The following is a 20,106-nucleotide window of genomic DNA, read 5'->3' as shown; positions in this document are numbered from 1 at the left end:
TGTGTGTCGTCACATCCTCAAAGAACTCAACGAGGCTTCTGAGGCATGACCTGCCTCTCACAAAGCCATGCTGACTATCTTTAATCAAACTTCGTTTTTCTAAATAATCATAAATCCTATCTCTCAGAATCGTTTCCAATATTTTGCTCATCACAGATGTAAGACTGGCTGGTCTGTAATTCCCAGGGGTTTCCCTATTCCCTTTCTTGAACAGGGGAACACCATTTGCCTCCCTCCAATCATCCGGTACTATTCCAGTGGAGAGTGGGGATGCAAAGATTATCGCCAATGGCGCAGCAATCTCCTCCCTCGCTTCCTGTAGTAATCTTGGGTATATCCCATCTTGCCCAGGGGACTTATCTTTCCTGATGCTTTTCAAAATTTCCAGCACATCCTCCTTCTTAATATCAAGTTTGAGCCTATTAACCTGATTCACCCTATTCTCATGAGCAACAAAGTCCCTCTCTCTAGTGAATACTGAAGCAAAATATTTATTTAGGGCCTCCCCCATCTCCTCAGACTCTAGGCACAAGTTCCCTCCACTATCCCTGATCGGCCCTACTCTCACTCTGATCATTCTCTTGTTTCTCACATAAGTGTAGAACGCCTTGGGACTTTCCCTAATCTTTCCTGCCAGGGCTTTTTCATGCCCTCTCCTAGCTCTCCTAAGTCCACTTTTGAGTTCCTTCCTGGCTACCTTGTAACCCTCTAGAGCCGTGCCAGATCCTTGCTTCCTCAACATTATGTAAGCTTCTTTCTTCCTCTTGACTAGAAGCTGCACTTCTCTTGTCATCCAAGGCTCCTTCACTTTACCATTCCTTCCTTGTCTCAGTGGGACAAAACTATCCAACACTCGCAGCAAGTGCCCCTTAAACAACCCCCACATTACTGTTGTGCATTTCCCATAATGTCTGGAGTCAACTCATTGGCCTGTGTTAATTTTACTCCCATTTTCATGGGCGTGCTAATTTATAGCCCATCTACTTGAAAAAGGCACGTTTTGGATTAAACAGCTGCTCACAAGGGTCAAGATCAGTCATGAGGAAAGATTTTAAAAATTATTAGCAAGAAAGAAAGTAGTTAAAAAGGAATCTTGGTGAGCACATAAAGTCAGTTTTCCATGCTGAAAGATTTTAACTAAAATTTTAAATGGCATAAAGTAAACCTAGCTTCCTGCTCAAAGTACAATCAGGAAACGCAAATGAAAATTAGCGAAAACAAATTGAAACACTGCATTATATTGGGAAAATATTGATGATGTTGCTACAGTGCATCTTGTCAATGGTACACACTGCTGCCACCGGGTCTTGGGATTATCAATAGTTTTGAGTGTCCAGCAAGAACACATAGATAAAAGCAAATTACTGCAGATGCTGGAATCTGAAACGATAGAGTAAATGCTGGAAAATCTCAGCAGGTCTGGCAGCATCTGTAGGGAGAGAAAAGATCTAATGTTTTGAGTCCAATGACTCTTTGTCAAAGCTAACAGTCAGAGAATGTGGGGAATCTTTAGACTGTGGAGTGAGAATGAAAGATGAGTCACAGCCACAGAAACCCAGGGAAACGGGGTGCTAACAGCCACAGAAACCAATACATAGATGCTGGACTAAATGACCTTCTATTGTGTTGTCCTCTGTGGTTTTGCACAAGTTCCCGACATGCATCAGCAATGCTGAAGAGTGAAATTTCACCTACTGTCTTCAAAAAGCAATTTATTTTTTCTGGGGAAGAATAACCAGAAAAGGCAGACAGAGTGTTTGTCACGAGTATGCCATTCCAATTAATGCATTGATGCATTTTAACACAATTTACATCATTGTACAATATATTTTCAAATAATATTTAGAACTCTATGACTATGTCCTTTACTGAGTGAAAGACAGATGTTAAAGACATCATCCATCCAGATCCCCTTAAATCATTTAATTCACTCAGTTTCTCCTGTGAGTGTATCTATTTACACAGTAACAGCTATTTCCTGAAAGGTTAGTTATTTACCATATCTGCCCAGTGCATGCCTCCAGTCTTCTCTGTGGTCCTCGCCCAGCTGCGGCCCTTGATAGTAGCTTTGGTCTTGTCCTATGGTTAACACTGGCTACAGTAACAAAGTAAAATTGTTCAACACTAAGGGTTCCATGCCTAAAATAACATAGAGCAAGAAAGATTAAAAGAATACAAACATTTCTTTCTTTGGAATGATACCTGCTCTATTTTCTCTCCAGCTCGAATCTCATGCAGCTATTGTTTTTTATTTATATATTCACTTATTTTTCAATCCATGGCAATAAAAAGAACAAATGATTTTGCAGCTATCAGATGAACTCTGCATTAGTATTTTATGCTAACTGATTGACCTAAATCTGTTTCTGTAATTTATTCCAACCATTTGAAAGTATTACTGAGCTTTGTTTCGGTAAAGGGCCATTGTTCATAAGCCTGTACAGTGACATGTTCGTTCATGCTCACTTTGAACTCTGCCAGGACTACTCAGATCCAGACATGATTGCAGCGTTAGTCCAAATATGGACAAAAAAATCGTGGGCAGTATTCTCCCCACCCACGCCGGATGGGAGAATCGCCGGGGCGCCGCGCGGGTCGTGCCACATCGCACCAACACCCGCATGCAATTCTCCCCCCCACCCCCGCCCAAACCTGCGTAGCGAGAATCGCGCCGGGCCGCTCGGAGAATCAGCCCTCGCTGTTTGCGGCGATTCTCCAGCCCGGATGGGCCGAGCGGCCGGCGAAAAACCTGACAATCCCGCCGGCGCCGTCCACACCTGGCCGCTGCTGGCGGGAACTGCGCGGGAACGCTGGGAGGGGCGGCCTGTTGGGGAGGGGCGGGGAGGGGGGTTCCTTCACCAGGGGGTGCCTCTGATGGGGTCTGGCCCGCGATCGGGGCCCACCGATCGGCGGCCCAGCCTCTCTAAAGGAGAGGCTTTCCTTTCCTCCGCCGCCCCGCAAGATCCATCCGCCGTCTTCTTGCGGGGCGGCCTCGGGAAGGACGGCAACCACGCATGCGCGGGTGACGTCATTTACGCAACGACGGTGCGTCATTTATGCGGCGCCGCTTTTTACACGGCGCCAAGGCCCAGCGCGCGTAAAAGACGCGACCCTGCTCCTAGCCCCCCGGGGGCGGGAGAAGAGGGGGCTGGGAGCGGGCTCCAACGCTGGAGTGCAACACTCTGGTTTTCACTCCGGCGTCGGGACTTTGTCTCCCTTTGGGAGAATCGTGCCCCTTAATTCCAGAGATGAAGTGACAGCTAATGCTCTTGGAAAACCTTTGATCAATTGTGGCATCAAAGAGCCCTAGTAACATTGAAGTCAACTTTCTACTGGCAGGAATCATAACTAACACAAACAAGGTGGTCCGTGGTTGTGAGAGGTCAATCATCTCAGCCCAAGAACATCCCTGCAGGAGTTGCTCAGGGTAATGTCCTCAACCCAACCACCTTCAGCTGCTTCATCAATGACCTTCTCTTCATCATAAGGTTAAAATTGGGGATGTTTGCTGATGATTGCGCAGAGTTCAATTGCATTTGCAACTTCTTAGATAATGAGGTAGTTCATGTCTGCATGCAGCAAGTCCGGGACAACATACAGGTTTGGGATGATAAGTAGCAAATAACATTCATGTCACACAAGTGCCAGGTACTAACTGCTCCATTGTCCCTGTGCTGAAATCCCTACATAATAGCACTTGGTTGCATTGGCACCACATGCACTTCATTGTTGAAGAAGACTGCTCACCACCACATTTTCAACGTAATTAGGGATGGGTAACTAATTCAATAAATAATTATCCTTCATTAATCTCCCCTCACCTCCCCATTTAAACTCTCAGCCCATATTCATGTTACCCACTTTCTGCTTATCTGATACGGGATGACAGAGAAGCTGTCTGATAATTTAGCAACAGTGAATGTGTGGAGGGAGGAAGTGGTAGTAAGCAACAGGTGACCTGCTCACATCACTTCCACAGTTTCATTCACAAGGAAGGACATCTCTGATAACTTCCTTGCAATGCTCACTGCCCATATCCCCTTTCAATACTCCAATCCTCCCTCCTCTTGTATCTCTCTTAGAAAAAGCTATTGACTAATTCATTTACGACTGCACTTTCAAAATCCCAACTGTTAAGTCTTTGATCCTCTATTTGCCACTAGGTTTCTGCAGCTCTTGATTTACTCAACTGCGCACATACTGCCATCTTTGATGTTCTAGTCCACAGTGAAAACATTACGACCTCTATTGGCTGTTTCCCAGTACAGCCCACATCTCCACACACCTAGGTCCAAGGGCCACAGACTTAGGTCCAAGGGCCACAGACTTAGGTCCAAGGGCCACACACTTAGGTCCAAGGGCCACACACTTAGGTCCAAGGGCTACACACTTAGGTCCAAGGGCCACACACTTAGGTCCAAGGGCCGCAGACTTGAAAAGGCATGGCACATAATTGGGTTGCCATCCTCTGCCAGTGCCGGCTGGATCTTGCACCTTTCTCTAGTTTCTTTCCTATCTCCTCTCATGCCCATCTCTGAGCTCATCTTGTCCATGAGACCTACATTCTTTTCCTTAGTTCTAATCTCCATTAAACTGCTGATCATCCATCTTCCTCTCCTGACTCCCATTTTAACCGATGTTGTAAACGGTTTTCTCCCTTTAGGCGATATCCCTCTTTCCATTAAGTCTGCTGTCAACCCACCTTGTTCAAAATGCTAATGCTCCATGCCCCCACCCTTGCAAACCATCATCCCATCTCCAACTTCCCTTTCCTCTCCAAAGTCCTTGAATGTGCGGCTGCTTGCAAAGTCTGTTCCCATCTTTCTTGGAACTCAATTTTGAGTCTCTCCAATCAGGTTTTCATCCTAGCCACAGGAATGAAATAGCTCTTCTCAGAATCACAAATAGCATCCTACATGAGCATGACAAAGGTAAACTTTCCCTCCTCACCCTTCTTGTCCAGTTCGCTGCCTTTGATACGGTTGACCATACCATCCTCCTCCAAAACCTCTCCATGGTTGACCAGGTGGGTGGGACTGCTTTCACCTGGGTCCATTCTTTTCTGTCAAATCTTAGCCAGAGATTCACTTGCAATGGCTTTTATGCCTGTTCCTGCAGTGTTACCTCAGGTGTCCGGCATGGTAGCACAGGGATTGGCACTGTTGCTTCACCGTGCCAAGGGCCCGGGTTCGATTCCCGACTTGGGTCACTGCCTGTGCAGAGTTTGCATGTTCTCCCCGTGTCTGCGTGAGTTTCCTCCGGGTGCTCCGGTTTCCTCCCTCAAGCCTCAAAAGACGTGTTTTTAGGTGAATTGGACATTCTGAATTCTCTCTCTGTATCTGAACAGGCGCCGGAATGCGGCGACTAGGAGATTTTCACAGTAACTTCATTGAAGTGTTCATGTAAGCCTACTTGTGGCAATAATAAAGATTATTATTATGATTGTTATTGGGATTGATCCTTGGTGTCCTTCTATTTCTCATCTACATCATCTGGAGGTACAATGTTATTTTTCACATGTGTGCTGATAACACCCAGCTGTAACTTATTCACTGTTGCTAAATTATCAGCCTGCTTATCTGGCATCTGGCAGAAATTTCCTCCAATTAAATATTAGAAAGACTGATGACATTGTTTTCAATTCCCACACCAAACTCTGTTCACTAACTACTAACTGCATTCTTCTCCCAGGCAACAGTTTGAGATGAAGCCAGTCTGTTCACTTTTTAAATATCAATTTAGAATACACAATTCTTTTTTTCCGATTAAGGACAATTTAGCGTGGCCAATCCACCTACCCTGCACATCTTTTTGGGTTGTGGAGGTGAGACCCATGCAGACACAGGGAGAATGTGCAAAGAGTGTGGAAGCCAGTCTGTTCATAACCTTGGTGTCACATTTGATCCTAAAATGTGCTTCCAATCTCATGTGTGTGTCATCACTTAGAGCCTATTTCCATCTCTGTAAAGTCATTCTGCTTTGTCTCTGTCTCAGTTCATCTGGTGCCAAAACCCTCTTCCGTGCCTTCATTACCCCTAGACTAGACTATTCTGATTCATTTCTGGACCATCTCCCACTATCTACCCTATGTAAACTTGAGGTTATCCAGAAGTCTGGTGCCCATGTCTTAATTCATACCAAGCCCTGTTCCCCTATCACTCCAGTGCTCACTGATCTACATTGGCTCCTTGTTTTCAAATCCCTCCCGAGCTTTGCCCATGTCTGTAATTTCCCCCAGCCAATGACCATTCTGCGGTGATATGTATGGCACTTGCATATTTTTAACTGAACAATAGCTAGCTCCCTAATTCAAGTAACCACAATGCAACAATTGTATTACTCACTTGTACTGCCTTTATTATTCTTTGATGGACTATTCTCAAGGGTCTGAAAGTAAAGGCAGCTTGCTATTGCCACACCAATTTGAGTTTTCATTTAGCCTGGATCTTCAGAGGAATGACAATCATTGTGGGATCACCATTCCAAGCGAATGTTTCAATGCAACTCAGTGCTGCTTTGCATGTTTTGCCAGCTTGAACCTGGCTTTACCAGAAATGCAGAACACAGTTCCTCTGAGAGCTCTGTCACAGCAGAGTAGGGTTGGTGGGGAAAGACAGGACATGGCCCTTTTTGTGGCACTAGCTGCTATATGGTAAGTTTAAAAGTCCAGCTTGAATGTTAGAGAATGAATGTTGTTGGATGAATTAGTGAATGGGTGGATTTGTAGGGTGGCAGGTTGGTGAGATGGTAGGTGGGTGACATGGTAGGTGGGTGACATGGTAGGTGGGTGACATGGTAGGTGGGTGACATGGTAGGTGGGTGACATGGCAGGTGGGTGAGGCAGTAGGTGGGGAGGGTGGGCTTGTGGGTGCAGTGATAGATGGTAGGGTGGTAGTTGAGTTAGGTGCTAGGTGGGTAGGATGGTAGGTGGGTCGGGTGGCCAGGTGAGTGAGGTAGTAGGTGAGTGAGATGGTTGGTGAGTGAGGTGGTAGGTGAGTGAGATGGTTGGTGAGCGAGGTGATAAGTGAGTGAGATGGTTGGTGGGTGAGGTGATAAGTGAGTGAGATGGTTGGTAAGTGAGGTGATACGTGAGTGAGATGGTTGGTGGGTGAGGTGATAAGTGAGTGAGATGGTTGGTGAGTGAGGTGGTACGTGAGTGAGATGGTTGGTGGGTGAAGTGGTAGGTAGGTCGGTGGCAGGCGAGTGAGGTGCTAGATGGGTGAGCTGGCAGGTGGTTAGTGTGGTAGGTGAGTGATATGGCAGGTGGTAAGTGTGGTCGCTGAGTTAGTTGGTTGGTGGCCGAGGGGCTAGGAGGGTGAGGTGGGAAGTAGGTGCAGTGGCAGGTGGGTGAAGTGGTAGGTGGGTGAGATGGGAGTCAGGCCTGGGGGTAGTTGGGTGGTCAGTGTGAGTGATTGCGATTTCAGTTTTAGAAATATTCAGGAGTTAGATGAGGGTTTTTCTGTCTAGCAGTTTCTGGGTAATAATTTAAGGATGTAAATCAGAACTGTCCAAAGACTCTGACTCTTATTCAAGAGTTGGAGAGAATCACAGAGAATCCCAGAGAGCAGGGGAATTGTCCATCAGAAGTTGAAACTTCCCAGGCAATTCCCATGGGGCTCAGCTTGTCAGGACTTACACAGAATCCCAATGTGTATCAACAGTCATATATTCCATCTCCAATGATCCAGAGATTGGAAGATTTGGGCCAATACATAACCACCTGATCCTATCCTAACTCTTCGGATCAGACTAATTTGAATGTAGTGCATGTTCGGGAAGAGATATTCAAGTCAGTAGTCAGATAAACTTCCACCAAGATCTGACAATGCCACAAAAGTAGAGCTGTATTGTGTTCGGGACATAGGAGGCTGAGCTGGTAGATTTTTGATGACATCATCCCTCCTGTCTGAATTTTATCAACCCTTTAATGCTCAAGTCTCGTCTATATTGGCTGTCCTTATAGTTTAACCCATTGAATGTCAATATCATTCTATTGAATTCGTGCTCTACCCCTTAAAATTAATATATCCTCCCTGAGATGTAATACCAAGAAGTGAATGCAGCTCTCTGAATGGGGACTAAGCAGAGCATTATATAACTGTAACATAACTTTGTTTTTGTTTGCACTGGAGTGCTGAACTTGGTGCATTTGAGTTCTATTGTCAGAGTTTTGTGACTGAGGGAGTGCTGAACTTGGTGCATTTGAGTGCGATAGTGAGAGTTTGGTGACTGAGGGAGTGCTGAATTTGGTGCATTTGAGTGCTATACTGAGAGTTTGGTGACTGAGGGAGTTAGGTGAGGAGGGAGCAAGGCGCTCCTTTCATTTCATTTCCGCAAGGAGCGAGAAGGGAGCCAGGAATTTACAGAGAGTGCAGCTGACTGGGAGCAGAGTCGGAGGGCGGAGGTCCAGTTGGTCCACAGGGCAGCTATATTCTGTAAAGTAAGAGGGGATGGAGGCTAGGGCATTTGCATGCTCCTCCTGTAGGATGTGGGTGGTGAGGGATACCACCGGTGTCCCCGCTGACTATACCTGCGGGAAGTGCACCCAACTCCAGCTCCTCAGAGACCGTGTTAGGGAACTGGAGCTGGAGCTGGATGAACTTCGGATCATCCGGGAGGCAGTGGGGGTTATCGAGAAGAGTTACAGGGAGGTAGCCACACCCAAGGTACTGGACAAGAGTAGCTGGGTTACAGACAGGGGAAAGAAAACGAACAGGCAGACAGTGCAGGGATCCCTCGAGGCTGTTCCCCTTCAAAACAAGTATACCATTTTGGATGCTGTTGGGGGGGAATGACATACCGGGGGAAGGCCCCAGCGGCCAGGTCTCTGGCACTGAGTCTGGCTCTGGGGCTCAGAAGGGAAGGGGGGAGAATAGAAAAGCAATAGTAATAGGAGACTCAATAGTTAGGGGAATAGATAGGAGATTCTGTGGTCACGAGCGAGACTCCAGAAAGGTATGTTGCCTCCCGGGTGCCAGGGCCAGGGATGTCTCGGATCGTGTCTTCAGGATCCTGAAGGGGGAGGGTGAGCAGCCAGAAGTTGTGGTGCACATTGGTACCAACGACATAGGTAGGAAAAGGGGTGAGGAGGTAATAAACAAGTTTAGGGAGTTAGGCTGGAAGTTAAAGGCCAGGACAGACAGAGTTGTCATCTCTGGTTTGTTGCCGGTGCCACGTGATAGCGAGGCTAGGAATAGGGAGAGAGTGCAGTTGAACACGTGGCTTCTGGAATAGTGTACGAGGGAGGGCTTCAGGTATTTGGATAATTGGAGCGCATTCTGGGGAAGGTGGGACCTGTACAAGCAGGACGGGTTGCATCTGAACCAGAGGGGCACCAATATCCTGGGAGGGAGGTTTTCTAGTACTCTTCGGGAGGGTTTAAACTAATTTGGCAGGGGAATAGGAACCGGATTTGTAGTCCAGCAACTAAGGAAGCCGATATTCAGGACGCCAAAGCGTGTCGTGACACAGTGGGGAAGGTAACACTGACAAAGGATAGCACTTGCAGGCAAGGACATGGGTTGAAGTGTGAATACTTCAACGCAAGAAGCATCAGGAATAAGATGGGTGAACTGAAGGCATGGATCGGTACTTGGGACTACGATGTGGTGGCCATCACGGAAACTTGGATAGAAGAGTTGCAGAAATGGTTGTTGGAGGTCCCTGGTTATAGATGTTTCAACAAGATTAGGGAGGATGGTAAAAGAGGTGGGGGGGGGGGGGGGGGGGTTGGAATTGTTGATTAGAGATAGTATAACAGCTGCAGAAAGGCATTTCGAGGAGGATCTGCCTACTGAGGTAGTATAGGTTGAAGTCAGAAATAGGAAAGGAGCCGTCACCTTGTTGAGGGTTTTCTATAGGCCCCCCAATAGCAGCAGAGATGTGGAGGAACAGATTGGCAAACAGATTTTGGAAAGGTGCAGAAGTCACAGGGTAGTAGTCATGGGTGACTTCAACTTCCCAAACATTGAGTGGAAACACTTTAGATCAAATAATTTGGATGGGGTGGTGTTTGTGCAGTGTGTCCAGGAAGCTTTTCTAACACAGTATGTAGATTGTCTGACCAGAGGGGAGGCCATATTGGATTTGGTACTTGGTAATGAACCAGGGCAGGTGATAGATTTGTTAGTGGGGGAGCATTTTGGAGGTAGTGACCACAATTCTGTGACTTTCACTTTAGTAATGGAGAGGGATAGGTGCGTGCAACAGGGCAAGGTCTACGATTGGGGGAAGGGTAAATACAATTTTGTCAGACAGGAATTGAAGTGCATAAGTTGGGAACATAGGCTGTCAGGAAAGGACACAAGTGAAATGTGGAACTTGTTCAAGGAACAGGTACTGCATGTCTTTGATATGTATGCCCCTGTCAGGCAGGGAAGAAATGGTCCTGAGGGAACCATGGTTGACAAGAGAGGTTGAATGTCTTGTTAAGAGGAAGAAGGAGACTTGTGTAAGGCTGAGGAAACAAGATTCAGACAGGGCGCTGGAGGGATACAAGATAGCCAGGAGGGAACTGAAGAAAGGGATTAGGAGAGCTAAGAGAGGGCATGAAAAGTCTTTGGCGGGTAGGATCAAGGAAAACCCCAAGGCCTTTTACACATATGTGAGAAATATGAAAATGACTAGAGCGATGGTAGGTCCGATCAAGGACAGTAGCGGGAGATTGTGTATTGAGTCTGAAGAGATAGGAGAGGTCTTGAACGAGTACTTTTCTTCAGTATTTACAAATGAGAGGGGCCATATTGTTGGAGAGGTGTGTGAAACAGACTGGTAAGCTCGAGGAGATACTTGTTAGGAAGGAAGATGTGTTGGGCGTTTTGAAATACTTGAGGATAGACAAGTCCCCCGGGCCTGACGGGATATATCCAAGGATTCTATGGGAAGCAAGAAATGAAATTGCAGAGCCGTTGGCAATGATCTTTTCATCCTCACTGTCAACAGGGTTGGTACCAGGGCATTGGAGAGTGGCGAATGTCGTGCCCCTGTTCAAAAAAGAGAATAAGGATAACCCTGGGAATTACAGGCCCATTAGTCTTACTTCGGTGGTAGGCAAAGTAATGGAAAGGGTACTGAGGGACAGGATTTCTGAGCATCTGGAAAGGCACTGCTTGATTAGGGATAGTCAGCACGGATTTGTGAGGGGTAGGTCTTGCCTTACAAGTCTTATTGACTTCTTTGGGAGGTGACCAAGCGTGTGGATGAAGGTAAAGCAGTGGATTTAGTGTACATGGATTTTAGTAAGGCATTTGATAAAGTTCCCCATGGTAGGCTTATGCAGAAAGTAAGGAGGGATGGGATAGTGGGAAATTTGGCCAGTTGGATAACGAACTGGCTAACCAATAGAAGTCAGAGAGTGGTGGTGGATGGCAAATAGTCAGCCTGGAGCCCAGGTACCAGTGGCGTACTGCAGGTCCTCTGCTGTTTGTGATTTTCATTAATGACTTGATGAGGGAGTTGAAGGGTGGGTCAGTAAATTTGCAGATGATACAAAGATTGGTGGAGTTGTGGATAGTGAAGAGGGCTGTTGTCGGCTGCAAGGAGACATAGATAGGATGCAGAGCTGGGCTGAGAAGTGGCAGATGGAGTTTAACCCTGACAAGTGTGAGGTTGTCCATTTTGGAAGGACAAATATGAATGCGGAATACAGGGTTAACGGTAGGGTTCTTGGCAATGTAGAGGAGCAGAGAGATCTTAGGGTCTATGTTCATAGATCTTTTAAAGTTGCCACTCAAGTGGATAGAGCTGTGAAGAAGGCCTATGGTGTGCTAGCGTTCATTAGCAGAGGGATTGAATTTAAGAGCCATGAGGTGATGATGTAGCTGTACAAATCCTTGGTAAGGGCACATTTGGAGTACTGTGTGCAGTTCTGGTCACCTCATTTTAGGAAGAATGTGGAAGCTTTGGAAAAGGTGCAAAGGAGATTTACCAGGATATTGCCTGGAATGGAGAGTAGGTCTTACGATGAAAGGTTGAGGGTGCTAGGCCTTTTCTCATTAGAACAGAGAAGGATGAGGGCGACTTGATAGAGGTTCATAAGATGATCAGGGGAATAGATAGAGTAGACAGTCAGAGACCTTTTCCTCAGGTGGAATAAACCATTACAAGGGGACATAAATTGAAGGTGAATGGTGGAAGATATAGGGGGGACGTCAGAGGTAGGTTCTTTACCCAGAGAGTAGTGGGGGCATGGAATGCACTGCCTGTGGCAGTAGTTGAGTCGGAAACATTAGGGACCTTCAAGCGGCTATTGGATAGGTACATGGATTATGGTAGAATAATGGAGTGTAGATTAATTTGTTCTTAAGGGCAGCACGGTAGCATTGTGGATAGCACAATTGCTTCACAGCTCCAGGGTCCCTGGTTCGATTCCGGCTTGGGTCACTGTCTGTGTGGAGTCTGCATATCCTCCCCGTGTGTGCGTGGGTTTCCTCCGGCTGCTCAGGTTTCCTCCCACAGTGCAAAGATGTGCAGGTTGGGTGGATTGGCTCTGATAAATTGCCCTTAGTGCCCCAAATTCTATGATAATCTATGATTAACCTAGGACAAACGTTCAGCCCAACATCGTGGGCCGAAGGGCCTGTTCTGTGCTGTATGTCTCTCTGTTCTATGTTCTATGTATAACTTCTACCTTGATGCATTCCATCCCCCTTGGGATAAAAATTACAATGCATTAGTTTTAAAAAATATTTTTTGTACCTGTCTCATAGTTTTTCCTGTGTGAGCCCCTAAATTTTTCTTATGTCTATCATATCAAGCCTTTTCATAATCTTTAAAACATCTATCAGCTCACTCCTTTGCCTTCTATATTTTTTCAGTAAAAGGTTCCAACTTGTTCAATCTTTGCTAATGGCTTTAAACTCTCAATTCTGGCAAGATCCTTGTAATCTTTCTGTATCTTCTCCAGTGCTTCAATATCACTCTTTCTAACAAGGAAAACAAAACTGTGCCCAGTATCTAAATGTGGTCTAACCAAGATTCTATGCAAGTTTAATATAGCTTCTTTGTTTTTCAATTCCATTGTTGACTTTTTGTGAGACTGAGTAACCAGGATTGCGACCTTTTTCTGGTTTGTGTACCTGCCCCATTTAAACTTTCATTTTCCAAGGACTGTGTAGTCTCTTCATTTCTCCTACCAAAATGCACCAACTCACACTTTCTATATTGAAATTAATTTTCCAATTACATCCCCATTCCTCAGATCTTCTTGTACTTTGTCACAATCTTCTTCAGAAATAACTACATCCCCAATTTGATGCCTATCAGCAAATTTTGAACTGATTTTAGAGTTTTTTCTATTATTTCTTTGATTACATTTTCTTTCCTATTTCTGAAGTAATCTAAAGCTAAGATGATCCCTCTGATGAAATGTAAGAAAAGGTGAGAGAGAATGCTACAATTGAATTTAACTTATATTTGCAGAGATGAAAAAGCCATTCCTAATCCTGATTCCCATTCAGTAACCCTTCAATCTGTGGACAGATGTGACGTCCACTGTTCAGAATGCACAGTACTTACTTGGATCATTCCCAACATAATTAAAATTGATAATAAGCATAAAATCAAGAGTCTTTCCTTAAGATCTGATAGAAGTAATTGAGCATCACTTAAAAATATTTAAGAGAGGGCAGCACGGTGACGCAGTGGGTTAGCAATGCTGCCTCACGGCGCCGAGGTCCCAGGTTCGATCCCGGCTCTGGGTCACTGCTCGTGAGGAGCTTGCACATTCTCCCCGTGTTTGCGTGGGTTTCCCCCCACAACCCAAAGATGTGCCTCTTAATTGGAAAAAAAACGAACTGGGTACACTAAATTTATAAAAGAAAAAAAAAATTAAGAAGAGTATATTGAGAAATATGACTTGTGCAAAATTTACCAACCTGGTTTGCATTGACAGAATTTGCAGGGAGTATCTGACTCATCCCTAGCTGATGGGTTTCTCTAAGTCGGACATCAATAAACCCACCAGGAGGAGGGACTTTTCCTGGAATACTGTTATAATAAGGATGTTCTGTTACCTCTTCATCTTCTCCAACCCAAGGTGAATCTTCTAAATTTGGCATTCTATGTGAAATTGGAAAATGGTTTTTGTGAGCTTCATGGATTGTAGGCAAAAATATTCAACAAAATCCTAATTATGTAATTTAAAGCTTTATACTCCCTATATTCCCTATGTTGCTTGGAAATTATATTCTCAAACATCCATACTGTTATATACTGTTACATCAGAAATATCAAAATGATATTAAATGCCTATTGGAAATTGTTATTGTAGAATCCGACATGAGAGACAACAGGAACGCATGGTAGGGTAAAAATGAACAAAAGGTTTATTACGGTATACACAAATAACGAAACTACAACTCCTCTCCCCGAAAGGTCACCCTCCCTGACCTGCACCCAGGTCAGGGTTTTTATACTGAGTGGTTCCCCCTTGTTAAGGGGAAACCCTTCCCTCAATTACCGGGAGAGTTCATATACTCAGCTGTGTAAAGGGGGGAATCCTGTAGAGCACAGACCTTGGCCCCCAAAGGGGCCGTAACAGGTACGTCACCTCTGCTTGAGAATATGATTGTTTTGGTTGATGAACATAATAACTGGGCATGTTGCATTCACCAAAGTAGAAACTCGGCCTCGATGTAACTGTTTTTCAGTTCGCCATTGTCTTCCTCCCACTTTTTATCCTCAGAGTACCTTCTTCCAGGTGTGCATTCGAGGCTAAAGAGCCCCACTTATACTTGGTGGAGTGTTGCTGCACTCAACCCAAGTACCCCTACTGTACATCAACCTACTGTTCAGAATCTGCACTCTGGTCTCTGCTGGTCAGGCCCGTCTGGAGTGGGGCCTGTACCTAACCTTGCTGAATGAGAGGTGGGAATTCTTCCAGTGATCTAGTGATCCCTCCTGTCATCCCACTTCCCAAGTAATTGATATTCACACAGCTTAAATAGGGATTTATTCAAGGGATTAAATACCCAGTAGCACTAATTTTTATTTAATGCCAACAAAAATAGTTCAGATTCTCTTGGCGCTGTGCAATTTCACATCAAAAAGATATATGTTTACATATGCTTCATCTGTTGAGGATGATTTTAAGATGATTGAGAGTTAACTATGTCATTATCAGAATAATTTCCTGAATCCACACTCCCATCAGAGAGCACCATCTGACAGGAGAACACATTAGGGATTTAATTTAAATGGTTGCAAAATTATGCAGCTCATGAAACTGAATTACAAAAATGTGCTCATGAAAAGCAAAGCTCCCTGGTGGGAGAACAAAATATTAGTTTGTCTTAGTTGGTGGTATTTCACCCCTTAGTCAGAAAGTGATTGCGTCAATTTTCTGTATATAACCTTGGCTGACATCTTCGTGAGAGAATGCTGAATTTTCTGAGATGCCAACTGTTATAACCCGCCCGGATCCTATTGGCTGGGGACAATTGGTTACCCCATGCTTGGGAAGAATGAGCTCCCCCAATGAGGGGGTGGGACAATCATGAGCAAATGCAGCTGCATAAGTAGAGCTGGTGAGAGAAGGAAGCAATGGTGAACGACTGCTGCTGTGTGAATATTGTTGTAAATTAAGTTACTTTCTGTTTGACTCTACAAGTTCGTGCTAGATTCTTTATGGTCCGTACAAAACCAATTTTCAGATGAGATTTTAAACTGAGACTCATCTGCCTGTTCAAGTGGCACAAAAGACCCCATAGCACTTTTTAAGTCGGGGGTGGGATTCTCTGGTCGCCGACGTCGAAAGGACCTTCGCCGATTGGCCGCAGAATCCCCGTTTCCAATTAAATTGGGGGCGGCGCCGCATTCGTGATGCGTCGCCCCCTCCAAAGCGGCGTACACGTCATATTGACGTTGCCTGAGGCCCCCCCCTATTCTCCGCCCCCAACCAGCTGAGTTCCTGATGGCCTGGGTCTCTCATGGTATTACCTGTCGAGAACTCAGCGTAGCGGCAGAGGACTCAGTACAGCGCCGCCACAGTCAGGGGAGAGCCGATCCGCGGGCAGGGGGAACTCTGACAGGGGCTGGGGGGTGGTCCAGGGGTCAAGATCCAGCCAAAGGTGGGACACTATTTTGCAGGCCAGGTCCGCGCATGGCCGGCGCCATGTTGCACGGCGCGGTTGCTGCAGGTCGTCACCATGCGCATGCGCAGCCACGGACCCGGCAATTCTCCAGGCTGTATCGGCAGCTACAGCTCTACCTTCCTGCTAGCCCCCAATCAAACGGAGGATCGGTGACTGTTTATCGCCAAATATTCTGTCATAAAATGCCACTGTTCCCACGCCGACGTCAGGACATAGACTGAGAATCAGGGAATCCAGCCCAGGGAGTTCCTCCAATGAGTTATACATCCTTCAAACAAAACGAAAAGAATAAAAGAAGGCTTTCAGGAGAGAAATTAGGAAACACAAAGGGCGTAGAAGTTTGGAACTCTCTTCAGCAAATGGTGATTGATGCTAGATTAAATGTTAATTTTAAATGTGGGATTGCTAGATTTTTGTTTAGCAAAGGCAAAGGTAGTTATTATGAAGTTGGGTAGCAGATTAGTTTGAAGATTTGAGTCACCTATTCCAGTCCCGACGTTTCTATCCCATTTTCCGTGTCTGGATCCTTGGTGTGCACAAAACTGGCAGCCACATTAACCTACCCCATAAAATGACTGTGCCTCAAAAGTAATTAATTGACTATGAACCATTTTTGGATATCCTAACAGCATTTAAATATATAATTGCAAATTCTTTACTTCCATTATTCAGGAGAATGTTAAATTGACAGTTATGATGAATGGGGTGCAAATTGTAGCACCTAATGATGTTATATAATGAAGGAGTTGACACACTCTCTGACTCTATAATGTATGGCATTAAACACATCCGAAGGACGATGTACCATCCATCGTCTAATGGCCATTCCGAACAGGCAGTTCAAACATTCAAAACCAGAATGGAGAAACAGCCTGCTGGTTCCTTGGATACGGAATTGGCCTGGTTCCTCTTTGATTATAGAACCATGCCGCACAAGGCACCGGGAGTCGCACCAACGGAATTGTTAATGAAATGACAACTGCGCACCAGACTCAGTCTGCCATTTCCCAACTTGGGGGCGGAGGCAAAGCAGGTCATCCAAAGGCCAGAAGACCAGAAAGGACCTTCAGAACAAGAGGTGCCATCCATATGTGGAACTCTGGAGATGGCTCCTGATGGATCCCAGAAGTGTGATCTGTGCGGGGTGCTAAGCAGAGTATCCATAGGCCGCTAACAGTAATGACCAAAGTTGGGTCCAAGCCGAAGTGATGGGGGAATTGTTTTTTCCTCTTTGAAAAGTTTCAGCAGGGTTAATGGTTTGTTCTGATTGCGAAATGTTGGCCACAGACAAATGGGTGGAATTTCTTCACCACCAAAATTACAGTCAATCCTTTTTCAATCTGATAACAGCTTCTTTTTGTGTCCAAGGTTCTGGATGCACATGCTGTAGCTCTCGCTGTGCCATCATCTCATCAATGGGTAAGAGCTGCTCCTACTACAAATGAAGAGGCATTACATGTTAATACCAGTTCCCTCTTGGGGTCGTAATGAGCCAGTATGTTTGATGATAGTAACTGCTGCTTCACCTTTGCAAAAGTTTCAACCTGCGGTGCCTGCCATGGCTATTTGTGGGTTTTTTTTAATAGTGTGTGCACGGGTGTCAAAAAAATGGCCAGGTTTGGGATACATTTCCCATAGTAGCTTACAAGGTCTAGGAAAGATTTTAATTCTGTTGTATTTCACGGGGCCAGAGTCTTTTTGATGGTTTAACTTTATCCTCCACGGGGTGTAGGCTATTTTATTGGCTCGGTAACCAAGCTAGATCACTTTGTATGCCTGGAACACTCATTTTTCTCATTTGAGATGGACAGTCCTGCGACATAAAATTGTCTCAAAACCTTGGGCGGAACTCTCCGACCCCCCAGGGGTCGGAGAGAATCGCCCGGGGCCGGCGCAATCCCGCCTCCGCTGTGTCCCGAATTCTCCGCCCCCCGAGATTCGCCGGGGTCAGGAATCGTGCCGCGCCAGTCGGTGGGCCCCCCGCACCGGTCAGCGGGCCTGTCATGGCGATTCTCCGGCCCGCGATGGGCCGAAGTCCCGCGGCTGACAGGCCTCTCCCACCGATGTAGTTTAAACCACCTATCTGACCGGCGAGATTGGCGGCGCGTGCGGGCTCCGGCGTCCTGGGGGGGATGCAGGGCAATCTGACCCTGGGGGGTGCCCCCACGGTGGCCTGGCCCGCGATCGGGGCCCACCGATCGGCGGGCGGGCCTGTGCCGTGGGGGAACTCTTTTCCCTCTGCCCCGCCATGGCCTTCACCATGGCGGAGGCGGAAGAGATCCCCTCCCCTGCGCATGCACCGGTATGGCATCAGCGGCCGCTGACGCTCCGGTGCATGCGCAGACTTATGCCGGCCGGCGAAGTCCTTTCGGTCCTGGCTGGCCTGGCGCCAAAGGCCGTTCACTCCAGCAGGCGGAGTGGGAACCTGTTATAACTTGCCTGCTTACCATTGGCTGGGGACTAACGACAATCCCATCAGCGCCGGCCCTAGGGTTGCTGGCGCCCTGGGCAAGCTGAACTTCGGCGCCCTTCAGGGAGGGGGGGGGGGGGGGCTCCATTCACTGGGGGGGGGAGGGAGTGACCTGGTACATGATCGGGACCCACCGATCGGCGGGCCGGTCTCTCTGTCGGCAGGCCTCCTTTATTCCACCGGCGAGCCTGGATCCATCCGCCATGTTTGTGCGGGGCGGCCTGGGGTAGGGCGGCCACCGCGCATGCGCTGGTTGGCACCAGCCCAACTGAGCATGCGCGGGACCCGAGTCTTTTACGCGGCGCCGGGTCTCTGACGCCGGTTACGCACTCCTTGATGGCGCCCCTTAGCACATGGCGCCCCGGGCGACTGCCCGAGTTGCCGGTACCTTGAGCCGGCCCTGAATCCCACAATCCTATGGGAGTATGAGCTTCCCCAATGAGGGGGGCAGAGAAATCATTAGCAGACTCCCTGCATAAATAGAGCTGGCCAGTTTGGAACCAGCAGAGAGAGAGGAGTGAGCAGCAAGGGAAGTTGCTGCTGCTGTTGTATATATATGTTATTGTAAATAAATGTTATTTCATTGTATCCTGAAAACTCGTGCTGGATTCTTCGTGGCCCTCACAAAACTGGCGACGAGGGTTAAAGTGAATAGCTGTCTACAGTGCTGAAGCCACCTCCCTGGATTTTTGTTGGACACAGGTTGGAAGTTGTTTTCTATTACACCATGCCTCTGTATGGATGTTTGGATGTTTTTGATGCTGCACTGGAAAGCTGGAACCAGTACGCACAACAGATGCGTTACTATTTCCGGGCAAACAACATCACCGAAAACAAGCGCCAGGTGGTCATATTGCTCACCACCTGTGGCCCACATACATTTGGGGTGATTAGGAGCCTTACGAACCCAGCTGCGCCGGACACCAAAACGTTTGATGAACTTGTGAACTTAGTGGGGCAACATTTTAACCCAACCCCATCCACGATGTCCAACGTTACCGGTTTAATACCGCTGAGAGGACCCCAGGAGAATCCCTTGCCGACTTTCTATCCAGGCTACGCAGGATTGCGGAGTACTGTGACTATGGTGAGACCTTGTCAGAAATGTTACGCGACCGTTTGGTTTGCGGTATTAACAATGCGGCCACCCAGAGAAAGTTGTTAGCTGAGCCAACATTGACTTTTCAACAGGCCATTCAAATAGTATTGTCCCGAGAGAGTGCAGAACGAGGAGTGCACGAGCTACAGGGAATGGAGGTGCATGCCTTGGGGCGCAACCCCTTCCGTCCGAAAGCGTCCCCCTGCGCCCCTGCGGTACCTTGGGCGAGGCGACGTCCGGATCGACGCCAGTGGCCGTCGGACATTCCTCCCTGAAGAGAGCCTTCTCCAGAACCAATGGATGAGGAGCCATGTCCGTGTCAGACTTGTAGGCGCCGACCCTCTCGCGGACGCCGGTCCTGGGGGCGCCAGAGGGGCCGTCGTTCCGACCGAAACTGTGGCCAGCCCAGGGGCCGTACCTTTCATTTGGATGAACCTGCGGCGAAT

At 47.0% G+C, this 20,106-nt stretch overlaps 1 protein-coding gene across 1 annotated transcript in view; it reads right to left on the bottom strand.

Moving 5' to 3' along the window:
• Nucleotides 1-20,106, bottom strand: part of shc3 (SHC (Src homology 2 domain containing) transforming protein 3) — a 279,288-nt gene that overhangs the window by 42,133 nt on the left and 217,049 nt on the right. Inside the window, exons 8-9 of the mRNA XM_038804769.1 lie at nucleotides 13,875-14,058; nucleotides 1,999-2,095 (exon numbers count right to left, since the gene is read on the bottom strand). Coding sequence (XP_038660697.1) covers nucleotides 1,999-2,095; nucleotides 13,875-14,058 — 281 coding nt within the window. The remainder of the gene's footprint in view (nucleotides 1-1,998; nucleotides 2,096-13,874; nucleotides 14,059-20,106) is intronic.

This window comes from Scyliorhinus canicula, chromosome 8 (assembly GCF_902713615.1).
Source record: "Scyliorhinus canicula chromosome 8, sScyCan1.1, whole genome shotgun sequence".
Taxonomy (NCBI): Eukaryota; Metazoa; Chordata; class Chondrichthyes; order Carcharhiniformes; family Scyliorhinidae; genus Scyliorhinus; species Scyliorhinus canicula.
This window is presented reverse-complemented; position numbering and strand designations above follow the sequence as displayed.